Source organism: Coffea arabica, chromosome 7e (assembly GCF_036785885.1).
Source record: "Coffea arabica cultivar ET-39 chromosome 7e, Coffea Arabica ET-39 HiFi, whole genome shotgun sequence".
Classification (NCBI taxonomy): domain Eukaryota; kingdom Viridiplantae; phylum Streptophyta; class Magnoliopsida; order Gentianales; family Rubiaceae; genus Coffea; species Coffea arabica.
The window spans coordinates 10,942,904-10,954,990 of record NC_092323.1 but is presented as its reverse complement, the minus strand read 5'-3'; the positions used below and the strand labels follow the sequence as shown (position 1 = coordinate 10,954,990).

The 12,087-nt window shown below is 35.4% G+C and overlaps 2 protein-coding genes across 4 annotated transcripts; both read left to right on the top strand.

The window, feature by feature from the left end:
- Positions 1-1,726: 1,726 nt before the first annotated feature.
- LOC113701813 (phytoene synthase 2, chloroplastic-like) lies at positions 1,727-7,182 on the top strand. 3 transcript variants are annotated; one of them, XM_027222633.2, is made up of 7 exons: positions 1,727-2,025; positions 2,465-3,211; positions 3,294-3,344; positions 4,427-4,599; positions 5,286-5,521; positions 6,074-6,266; positions 6,789-7,182. In XM_027222633.2, the coding sequence occupies exons 2-7, from the start codon at positions 2,728-2,730 to the stop codon at positions 6,969-6,971; spliced, it is 1,320 nt and encodes a 439-aa protein (XP_027078434.1). In that variant the 5' UTR covers positions 1,727-2,025; positions 2,465-2,727; the 3' UTR covers positions 6,972-7,182. The 3 variants fall into 3 exon arrangements, with proteins under 3 accessions (XP_027078434.1, XP_071915547.1, XP_027078435.1); XM_072059446.1 differs by lacking the exon at positions 1,727-2,025 and adding an exon at positions 2,150-2,345; XM_027222634.2 differs by lacking the exon at positions 1,727-2,025 and adding an exon at positions 2,150-2,349.
- Positions 7,183-8,915: 1,733 nt separating this feature from the next.
- Positions 8,916-10,964, top strand: LOC113701651 (glutathione S-transferase F12). Its single transcript, XM_027222402.2, has 3 exons — positions 8,916-9,147; positions 9,530-9,578; positions 10,391-10,964. The coding sequence occupies exons 1-3, from the start codon at positions 9,001-9,003 to the stop codon at positions 10,834-10,836; spliced, it is 642 nt and encodes a 213-aa protein (XP_027078203.1). The 5' UTR covers positions 8,916-9,000; the 3' UTR covers positions 10,837-10,964.
- The last annotated feature ends 1,123 nt before the right edge of the window (positions 10,965-12,087 follow it).

The window sequence follows — 12,087 nt, the reverse complement described above, 5'->3', positions numbered from 1 at the left end:
GTCCAATCCATTAATTCTTTAAAAAATATTTGCAAAAAGATATTATTTACATACATTTTTTAACATATTTTTGAATATTTTTATAATCACATTTTGACTTCACATATATAAGTTAGAATAAGTGCTCCAGTATTTGGATTTTGGAATAATTTGTGTCCAAACTCCCCGCGAGAAAATTGAACTTTTCCTGCCACTTAGACCTGAACTGGCACTTCCTGCTGTGGGGCCCACTATCACTACCGCCTGGTTTGGACACAAAAGAAGGCTAACGATTCCATTCACGAGTTGACACGTGTGCAGTTAACCATTTCCCGCACTCAATTTTGATAACGTTATCTTCCACTGATTGGTCAACGAGTACACGTGGCCGCCACTGGCTAAGATTCTTAAGGACTTAATTAAGCTGCTAATGCTAATCTATATGCAGGCAATTCCCATTGGGCGGGAGAATGCACCCTCTATCTCCTGTATGTAACATGTTGGACTTGGCAAGATTCTCTCTCTCACTCTTTCTTTTTTTTTTTTTTATCTCTTGATAAAGGGCAGAAATATTTTAAATAAAAGGTCAAACTATAAGTCAGAAGAAAAATTCGCAGGAGTGAAAAAAAAAATGATTGCAGAACTAAGAACAAAGTGAGCTATCTTTTCATTAATTTGGCAATCTCAAACGAACGAACATTTTAAAATCAAAATAAAATCGGTGTGCCAAAATATACATCACTGTTAGCCAAATGTTAAATTGGAATTAGTTTCCAACGGGAAATGATGCATCTGAAAATTTGTAACCTTTTCTTTTCTTTAGTTATAGTTTGTATCTGCAATCATAATTTTCTTTGTGTCCCATTATTCCCACATATATTAAAATATTTGCGCCTGTCTGAATTGCATTATCAAAAATTTCAATGCTATATCATGTAATTCTATATTTAACAATTGATGTATATTCTTTGAATCTCAATTTTGGGCAATTCGCGTTGGATTCTAATGAAAAATTGTAAATCTACGTTAATTTTTAGTTTTTGATCGATATGATATAATCCAGCCACGATGTATTGCTCAAAGTTAGCTACGAAATTTGATTTCACTCATTGTTGGTAAATCCTAAAGATAAAATTATTGATTCACATGCTAGATATAGAGTGTATATATTCTTGATTTACACTCTTAGAAGACAAATGAGCATAAAATAATAGAAAAATGTTCAATTGACCCATGGACTAAGGCCTTGCTTGGATTGAAGGTTTTCGTCGGAAAATATTATCGTTTTCCGTGATCACATTTCCCTATCACCTTTTTCCCTCACATATATCAAATCGCTACAGTAATTTTTCCATGAAAAATGACGGAAAATGCAATCCAAACACAACCTAATTTTGCTAAAGACTAGTAGTATATCATTTGACCCATGTTCAATCAAATGCTACCCACACCAGGATCCTTGCAAGAATCAGACCAAACGACTTTGAAGATGCAGGAGGTGGTGGTGGGCCCATATCTTAGCCACTAAATGACTAAGGTTGTGTTTGATTGCAATTTTCTAGTGCGTTTGATTGTAATTTTTTGAGGTTCCTGTAAAAAAAAAAAAACAAAATAAATTGGTACCAATTTGATACATGTAAAATAAAATAATAAGTGTCAAGTTTTAACAGCTATAAATTTATTTGGCATTGAAGAGGAAGAGAAATTAAAGAAAAAAGGGAAAAAAAATGGTAAACGAAGTATGAATGTGGATCACTCAAATTCCACGCTGCACAAGTGGACAAGGAAAATGTGTGTGGCATTAATTGCCACAGAAAATCAAATAAAATAAACACAAATCAAAGAGAAGAAGAAACAGGAGTTTTCATTGCTTTATCTTGTTAAGAATTCTGGAAAGTTATAGAGCAAGTTAAGTGGTGTCAGGTTGTGAGAGGACGGCTTGCTAGTTATCCATTTGAATTCTTTTTTACAGTGATGTTGATGCCTTAAAAACCAGGCATTCAACTAATTAGAGGCTTCTCTGAGCTTTTTCAGACCAATAATCAGGTGGGTTTTCTTCCTTGTATGGATGTTCAATTGCATTTTACTTGTTTTTTTTTTTTTTTTGGTTTTTGTCACTGTTGCTTTCAATATCTCCGTTTCTGTTTTAATAATAAAAGGTCGAGTCTTTGCCTTTTCTAGTTAGGTTTACGTGTATGGACGGTAGAAAGTGAGATTATTCTAATCAAATTGACTAAAAATAGAACAGCCCATTGCTCTGCTGAGTGAAATAGGATACATAGCAATCCTCTGTTTAATTTATTGTCTGTGTCTCCATGAGAAATCTAATAGTACTATTTCTTGAAGATCCTTGCTCTTTGCTGCTAGTAGGTTGTTTTACTGATTTTATATTGTTGTTATTGTTATACACTTGAGTTTGAGTTTTATGCTTTAGTTAATGTTAACTGTTATATCAATTTATTTTTTTTTTTGGTTCACTATGCAGAGAGCCCTGGAGCTGGTTCTTTTATTGTTTGAGTTGCTTAAGAACTTTGGAAGGAAGATTGGAGGTTGGCGATAAATTGGTTTGTGCAAGTTTTATAATGTTATCTGTGACAGAGTGAAGTGGGGAATTGTTTAAGGCTTGATAAACTTAAGTGGGGTGTAGTATACTAGTAATTTATTTAGCCAGGCAAAGAAACGTACAGAAGGAAAGACAAAATTTTTGAATTGTTTAGACTTTCGACCTCCCAGGATAACAAGTTCAGCATGTCTGTTGCTTTGCTATGGGTTGTTTTACCTATCTCAGAGGTCACGAACAGCATTGCATTCCTGGAACCGGTACGGGAAGGAAGCCGGCTTCTTGATTCGTCCAGGTTCGTGGGTCGGGGTAAAAACTGCTTGTGCAATGGCAGACTTGAGAAAGGCAAGCAACAAAGGTGGAATTCTGGCTATCTTAATGGAGATTCAAGAAACTGTTGCTTGGGAGGGTCTAGGTTGAAGAACCGAGGCAAATTTTCTGTGATTCCCAATGTAGTGGTTAGCCCAGCTGGAGAAATTGCCATGTCTTCAGAGCAAAAGGTTTATGATGTGGTTTTGAAGCAGGCGGCCTTGGTTAATAGACAATTGAGATCTCGAGAAGATTGGGACGTGAAGCCCGATATTGTTCTCCCAGGAAATTTAAACATATTAAGTGAAGCTTATGATCGCTGCGGTGAAGTATGTGCTGAATATGCCCAGACTTTTTACTTGGGTTAGCTCTCTTTTATCCATTTTTTTAGTTAAAAGGAAGTGAATTAAGGTACTGATTCTAATCTTAGTTGTATCCTGTGCAGGAACAATGCTAATGACACCTGAGAGAAGAAGAGCTATTTGGGCGATATATGGTAAAGTGCTGATACATGACATTCTTTTGTTGGTAGATTAATAGACCTGATAAAAGTCAGATTATCTAATAGGATTTTAATTCAGGTGTAGTTTATGTTTGAATGGTTTGGGAAGCCTTCTTGATTCGTTTACATACTAGATTGTCCAAGTGATCTCATGAAAGCTAGTTTGAGTACAGAGTGTGGTTCCTGAATTAGAAATTTTGCCAGGTTCTCATGGAAAAGGATGTACCTAGTTCTTGAGCTTGACAAGTTAATCCTTGGTGATTAGTATAGGTTCTCTTTTCTCCCAAACATTTTGAAACAAACAGTAACTTGTAATCCCCACAGTGAAGATTTGCTTACTTTTTATATCCTCAATCAGAGAATAATGTACCGTATTTTGCAATTGAAATTTGGAACAGATCTAGTTATCCTTCACGTTCTTATCATATCATTGTGGAGAATGGAGTGCAGCTATTCTTCTGAACTAAATTTGCAGAAAAATAGATGGCAATTGGACCAAATTTTCATCACCCTTGTTTCCACATCAGATTTGGAACCATGTCGATCTGAAAATCTTGTATCAAGTTTTAAGGCTGAGTTGTCATGTGGTATATTGAGACTTTTTTAGTTGTCATGTGGTATATTGAGAATTTTTTAAATAAACATAGAAAGCTTTCTTTCTGATTGAAGAGCTTCAACTGTGAAAAGAAACAGCATATGAACCTAAAAATGGATGGTGGTTATTTGACAATGCATATGACCATTAGTTAACTATTTTCACATAATTTTTTGCGTATTATTGATTTAATTGCTTTGTCAGATAGAATTTAATTTGCAATGCTAAGTGAGGAGGATCTCTTCTAGGTTGATAGATGCTTGAAAGTATTAGAACAATTTAAAAACTTTTCATTTAGCTATTATCCTCTGCCAAAAGAGTTTCCTTCTATCATCTGTGTCCATTTTTTGACATGGATACCTTTAATAGATTAAACATAAAAGTTTCTGGTTTAAACACTTTCGCAAAACCCAATTATTCTTAAGGTTTCGAATGCTCGGGAATAACTCCTCTGACACATATGCTTTTCCATCTTTATCAGTTTGGTGCAGGAGAACAGATGAGCTCGTTGATGGGCCTAATGCATCACATATAACTCCAACTGCATTGGATAGGTGGGAAGCGCGATTGGAAGATGTCTTTAGAGGTCGTCCTTTTGATATGCTTGATGCTGCTCTTTCAGATACTGTTTCCAAGTTTCCAGTTGACATCCAGGTCAGAACTCATATTTCGTTTAACTTTTGGTTGTATATTCTAATGGTCATCTCTTTGGTTCCCAAACACACCTTACACTCTGAAGAGAAATGCCGTTGTCAAGATTCCTAAACCATTATTGATTTTGATTCGTTTTTCTGCTGTCAGTACTCTGTTAAGCCTTGTGAGCTGATGAAAACAACAAACTTTAATCTGAGTGCTGCTTTCGCATAACTACTTAACATTAGCCTTTCTGAGTAAATCATGTCTCAATTATGTCAACAAAAGCACTTGGCTGTCTATACTGGGTAACAGGACTTTTGTCCTCAAAAAATTGGGTCTAGGACTTTAAACACCTGTTTTGTCAGTATAAGTGATCCATTTAGTACACCGAGTTATCTTAAAAGTTCAGATTGTGGTATTTATCTACCATTTATTTTGGATAAAGGACATAAACACCTGTTTGTTAATATTGTTGATTTCCCAGTCTCTCTCCTTTGACATGAAAATTAAATTAAAAGGCCCTGTAACGATGCTTTGTCATGTATTACCAGTAACATGTCATTAGCACAAATTACATGTTGACTATTTGCTCTCTGCACTTTTTGTTGATTTCTTTTGTTTTACTGGAAGTACCTTCTTGCTATAGAATAAGTGCTTTATATACTAAGCATTCCTTCTGCCATTTTGAACACCATCATTTGCAGCCATTCAGAGACATGATTGAAGGAATGAGGATGGACCTAAAGAAGTCAAGATACAAAAACTTTGATGAGCTATACCTCTACTGTTACTATGTGGCCGGTACCGTTGGATTGATGAGTGTCCCAGTTATGGGCATTGCACCAGAATCAAAAGCAACAGTAGAAAGTGTCTATAATGCAGCCCTGGCATTAGGGATTGCTAACCAGCTGACTAACATCCTAAGGGATGTTGGAGAAGAGTAAGTCTAAACCATATGATTCTTTTGATGCATCACTAGCAAATTGCTGTTGCCTAAAACCAAAAGGATGTCAGTTGCTATTTTTCAAGCTTACTGGTTGCCTTCCATCATGGTGAAAAGTATCAAAATCTTGAAATGATTTATCTATTGGTTCTAGTATTCATCAATATATGCAGCTTCTAGGTAATGTTAATTGCTTTTGAAATAGATTAAACCCCTTGTTTTACTGAGTGGTGTCCACTCTCAGATTGAAGTGTCATAAGGTGGTAAAAAGTGAAAAAGTAATGAAGGGCCAAAACCTTTTTCAATGATAGGGTGAATGCATGTGCTCCCAAGGGAGCATAGAGGCTAAGGAAAAGAATCTTGGTAAAGTTTATATAAGTGACCTTAAGTGTTGAGTGAATATTGAGCTGGAAAAATGCTTAACTAGAATCATAATGTCAGTCAATATATACTGCAAACTAATCAGAGTTTTGCAAGCAAAAGTAACTTGTACAGAGTGGTGATTCAGAGTTCTGACATCTTCTGTATATGTGCGCTCAATTTGCTCAGTGCTACAAGAGGAAGGATCTACCTACCCCAAGATGAATTAGCACAGGCAGGGCTTTCAGATGAGGATATATTTGCTGGAAAGGTCACTGACCAATGGAGGAATTTCATGAAGCAGCAAATGAAAAGAGCAAGGAAGTTCTTTGATGAGGCAGAGAAAGGAGTGACCGAGCTCAACTCTGCTAGCAGATGGCCTGTAAGCACTTGTGAATATTCATTAAACTGATCCTGGTTAAGTTCAAAGTCTCTATCTCCTTGGCTTAATGACTTGATTGAATGGTATGCACAAAGAGTGAATTAATGACCATAAATGGGTTGAATGTACTTGGAAAATTCTATGATCCATCTTACCCAATGCTAATTGAAAAGAATGGCCTCCACTTAGATTAACTTTACGTTGCATCCAGAACAGTTATGATATATTAACATTTCACTGTGCCTTTTTATACATTGTTTCTTGTTACTTTTAAGAATTCCTCTTAACAGTCCTGATGCAGATTCACTTGTGTAGTAATTTCTTGAAACCAATGAGATACAATTTTCAGTTTGTATCCTGCTTCAGTTTGCAGATATTATACGTCTAAACAACCACCACCACCACCCCCCTTTCTCTTCTCCCAACGGGCAACCTGACATATGCATTGTAACTTGAACTTATATCCTTTGCCTTTGAGTTTCTAGCAGGCCATTAAATCCAGATTTATCTTGGCAATTGCAGGTATGGGCATCGCTATTGTTGTATCGTCAAATACTCGACGAGATTGAAGCCAATGACTACAACAATTTTGACAGGAGAGCTTATGTTAGCAAACCGAAGAAGTTACTTGCTCTGCCAATGGCATATGCAAAGTCTCTTGTACCTCCAAGAACATCATCTACGCTAGCAAAAGGCATGAGCTGAACCATATACAAGTTCACATGCCTTTGAAGCTCGTAAACTATATAGTTCAGAGAAGAAGATTTGTACATTAGAAATTAAAATGCAGCTGCAAGCAAGGTAGATAGTGAATTAATTGTGCCTGCAACTCTTATGTTCCTTGATATAGAAAGCCCCTTCGACGAAAAAAATTTCTGGCCCGGTGAAATGTCACTTGTTGAAGTAGCCCTCTAAATCATCTTGTCGGGAGATTATCTGAGGAAGCTGATTCATTCATTTGATGCATAGATGACATGCTAATTTCCTTGACCAAAAAAGAAAAAAGAAACTGAATAATCTAGCCAAGAGTTCCGATAGTAGCTTGGTGATACAACTGTCCATCTGTCATCATAAGCAGTCTTGTGGTGCTGATAGCACTTCCAAATTCAAACCTAGGATAGCGGGGTAAAAAATTGATTCCAACCACCAAATAGCTTCAAAAATCAAGTTCTATTCATCTCTTTGAAACGATTGTGTGATGGCCATTCAATTAAACTCTTTCATCTACCATTTAATTAAGGGTAAATCACATTTTATCTCTATGTAATTTGGTACTTTATCACATAACTTCACATGTTTTAAAAACATGTATTTAATCCCCCGATGGTTTGGGTTAAAGTGTTACTATTAGTTTTTCTATTAAAATTAACAGTTAATAGTAAAAAGTCATAATCAATTCAATAAATTGACAAATTCATCCTTTCACTTAGGGGTGCAAACGAGCCGAGTCAAGCCGAGTCGAGCCGAGCTTTGACCTAGTCGAGCTGAGCCTCCAGTTAATTTTGTGAAGCTCGAACTAGAGCTCGAGCTCGACGAGCTCAAAATGTCAAACTTGAGCTCGAGCTCGACTCAAATTCGAGTCGAGCTCAAACTTAAAAAATAAAAAATAATAATAATAAGTTTATTTTTTAAAAAAATAAAAAATAATTATTTATTTTTAAAAATGAATAAAATAATAATTTTTTAATAAATAATAAAATATTAGGGATATATGTGTAATTTTACTATTAAAATAAAAAATAAAAAATAAAAAAAAATATATAATTGAGCTCCCGAGCCGCTCCCGAGCCAACGAGTTTAATGTTTTTTAGCTCGAGTTCGACTTAATTAGCTCGAACTCGTACTCGAGCCGCTCGATTCGTGAACACCCCTACAGTTTCACTACTCTTTTTTTCTTTCCTTTCCTTTTTGCCTTTTTTCTCTATTTTTTTTTTTGGAAGAGAAGAAATGATTTTCAAAACCTATATTTTGGCCTACAAAATCTTGATTTTCTCCAAATACAAAATAGATCGAAGGGAAATTAAAAAATATATATAAAACAAAAAAGATGGAAGGGAATATAAAACAAATAAATAAGAAACAAAAAATACCAGATCTTTTTTTATTACAAATATCATTATAGGTTTTTAAACCAAATCTTTAATGATATTTTCTAGTTCTTATTGATCTTTTTTTTTATCTCAATTTCTTCTTTTTTATGTTTGGAGTCAAAAAAAAAAAGAAGTAAATGAGAAAAGTAAATTTATTAATTTAATTTTGACTTTTTACTATCGATCATTATTAGTTTTAAGGAAAAAGCTAACCGTAAAGGTACCCTTTGGGAGTAGTTGAGAGCTGCAGCAGCCCCTCTGCCCGTGCCGCTAACCGGTTACTGTTGGCTTTCACGTGCCAACCCCCAAAGAGCTTTTTTTTGGAGTCAACCCCCAAAGAATCCAAAGCAAGTTGTCCAATACTGTTCCAAATCAAAGTATCAGACAATGCAAATTGGACAACTTGTAATGCAAAGTCACACAAAACCATAAAAAGAAAATTCAAGATGTCAAAATTGTACAAAGTCTCACGTGATCACAACCCCCAGTTTTGACAATATTTCAGAGGGTGAAAATTGTGATGCAACAGCATTGGCTATAAAAAGAATGGGACTGAACCCTCCTCAATTACAAGTTCAGAAACACAATAGTTGCAACTTTCTTCACCATAACCTCATAGCCATATTGTTCAATTCTTTGCGAGGATGGCAGTTAAAGTTTATGGGCCTGTAACTGCTGGTTGCCCCCAAAGAGTACTAGTTTGCCTAGTAGAAATGGGAGTGGACTTTGAAGTTGTGCATGTAGACCTTGAGACTGGTGACCATAAAAAACCTGAATTTCTTCCCCTTCAGGTGATCTTTTACCCTTTTTTGTTTTCCTGCATCAAGTCAAGGTCGTTCTTTGTTGCTCATGTCAATTGTCAAATCGTTTTTTCTACGCAAATGTGACATACAGTCAAATGCTAACATCGCGTCTGTATTGAATTTTCATTATTTAGATGTAATAAACCGAAAGAAAAATGGAAAGGAAAGATAAATTGAGGGATCAAAAATCATAAAATATCATTATATAACGCTGCATATGCATATATTAACCAGCTCTACTGCAATTTTCATGGCAAGGACTGAAAAAACAGGCAGAAAGTTTACTACAACTATATAAAGTTTCCAGGTAATGTCAGGTTTTTTCTTCTTGTCTAATTCTATCCAATCCGCTTTGCCTCTGCTTTTTCAGCCCTTTGGCCAAGTTCCAGTCATTGAGGACGGTGATTTCAGGCTCTTTGGTAGTAATCTCATCCTTCATCCTTCATGCAAAGTTATTTTTGCCAGAAACCTGTTTGTGTTTTGTAGTTGTGGGATCATTTTTGGGGTCACAGTTAATTTGGTCATTTATATATCACCATTTGCTAATCTAGTTATAATCTTCATGCAGGACTTCTATCAAAAAATTAGAAAAGCCTAGTAGAATCCGTTTCTTAGGCGGTGTGTACAACAAATAACTATTTTGCTCCTATCTTTGAAGTCGTGACCAATTCAATCACTCATTAATATATCATCATATCGATCCACTTAAATATATTCTATGTGGGACTTCTAACCAAAAAAAAAGTAGATAATCCTTTGATACGCACACAACATGTGTACCATTTTAGGAAGAAAAAAAAAGTGAGTACTATATAAAAAATAAAAAAATAAAAAATAAAATCACAAGTCCCTATCAAATTTTAGTTAGGGTTCTCCGAACTTTTAGTTAAAAGTCTTACATTAGCTTTATTTTATAAAGAATTAGTGAGGGACTAAATATAGATAGATAGTCATGCATAAGACATCAAATTTGGTAAGACTGCAGAAATAAAGGACGGACATCTTCGTTTTCCGAGTGGAAAATGGAAGCATGGAACAACAAGAAAAATATCCTCCTCCAAAATCAAGAATTTTAAGTATCTTTTTAATTGACAACTAATACATATTTTTTAATGTAATTTTTTTTTTATAGCTTTGGGTCTAGGAATATGTTGTGCATGTAAAAGCAAAAAATACAAAAAAAAAAAAAAAAAAGTGTTACATTAATAATAATGTCTTTGTTTTTGAACAGAATCAAGGGCGATTGTTAGGTACTATGCATCAAAGAATGCCGACCATGGTCCAAACCTTTTGGGAACCACTTTGGAAGAGAAAGCACTGGTGGATCAATGGCTGGAAGTGGAGTCGCACAACTTCAATGACATGATATATGGTCTTGTTCTTCAGCTGGAGGTCCTGCCAAGGATGGGAGAGCCCTCAGATTTCAAACTAGTCCAGAAATTTGCGGACAACCTCGATAAGGTGCTTGATGTGTACGAGGAAAGGCTGTCGAAGAGCAAGTACCTTGCTGGGGATTATTATACCATTGCAGATATGTGTCACCTTCCAGGCATCACATTTTTATTGACCGATAATGGATTGGGGCATTTGATTAGGGAGAGGAAGAATGTGAATTCATGGTGGAATGACATCTCCAGCCGCCCTGCTTGGAAGAGAGTCCTGGAGCTGATGAAATGATCATTTACTGTTGGTTTTCTTTTTTTCTTTTTTAATAATCATTTGATCATTCAGTTATGTGTCATGCATTCAATTCAATGTTGGTTGTGGTTTGTCTTCTATTTTATGTTGGTTGTGGGTTCATATTATTGTTTGGATTTACTTATCAATTTAATGTGATTGCAAACAAGTCGCGTACTCGTAAAGACAAGAAATTTATTCGACTAAATAAAAAATGGATTTTGTTTCATTTTTTTTTTAAAAAAAAGAGAATCAACAATAATGACCCATCGACTATAAATAACACGTTTTATTAACTAAGCTGCGCTTCATTGTCAGATAAGAGCTGATTGACGCGAATTTTATTTTATTACCAATATACAAATGTTGCTCTGATTGATTAGCCAGAAATTTCTTGATAAACAATAAAGATCCGAGTGTTGCATGAAGCATCCACGTCTGGTAGCCCATACTCTGAGCTTTGAATAGATCGCACGTCTTTCCATCATCATCAGAGCCATTGTTCTTTGCAGTGTTCAGTTTTGCCTTAGTTGCTTCTATCGAGCTTTACCAGTTTTTGTGCAATGTCAATAGTCATTCATATGGAAAAAAAGGTCAGCTGTTTACTGGTTTTAACCTTCTTTGCATGGATCTTCGTTTCATGGCAGCAGCTATGCAGAGGAAAAAAAAGGTCAGCGCTTTGCTACTTTTAAACTGCATTGCATGGATAGTTGCTAAAGAAAGTACCCATGCCTGTTTTTTTTTTTTTTTTTTTTTTCCGTTGCCTGCCTCGGCCAGTGTGCTTACAATGTTCTATTAAGCCTTCTGCTTTATCTGGGTTTCTTCCCTTTCTTTGTTTCTTCTACTTCCTCCAGAGTCAAGCAGACTTTCTTGCCATCAGGTTGGTGCGTGGAGCTTTTCTGCATGCCTCTTGCATCCTTTATTTATGTTGTTATGTACGCTTGCTACTTTATTTTTCTTCTTTGCTTGAACCTTTTTTTTATATTTTCCCCCTGTCTTTGTACTTTCCAGTAGAGCTTCCTTCTGTTTTAATTTTCGGAATCAACGGCATAGAAATCATGTATCCATGGCGTCATACATTTCACCTTTAACATATTAGTATCTTTGATTACCAAATTAGTTAGCTTTTTACATTTCTCCCATGGTTTTCGGTTGTTAACCAAACCATATACCTCCGATATTATTTCTGATCTAAATTTACTTATCAACAATCCCAACTACAATTTACATGCTTTTAATGCTGCATGGGCA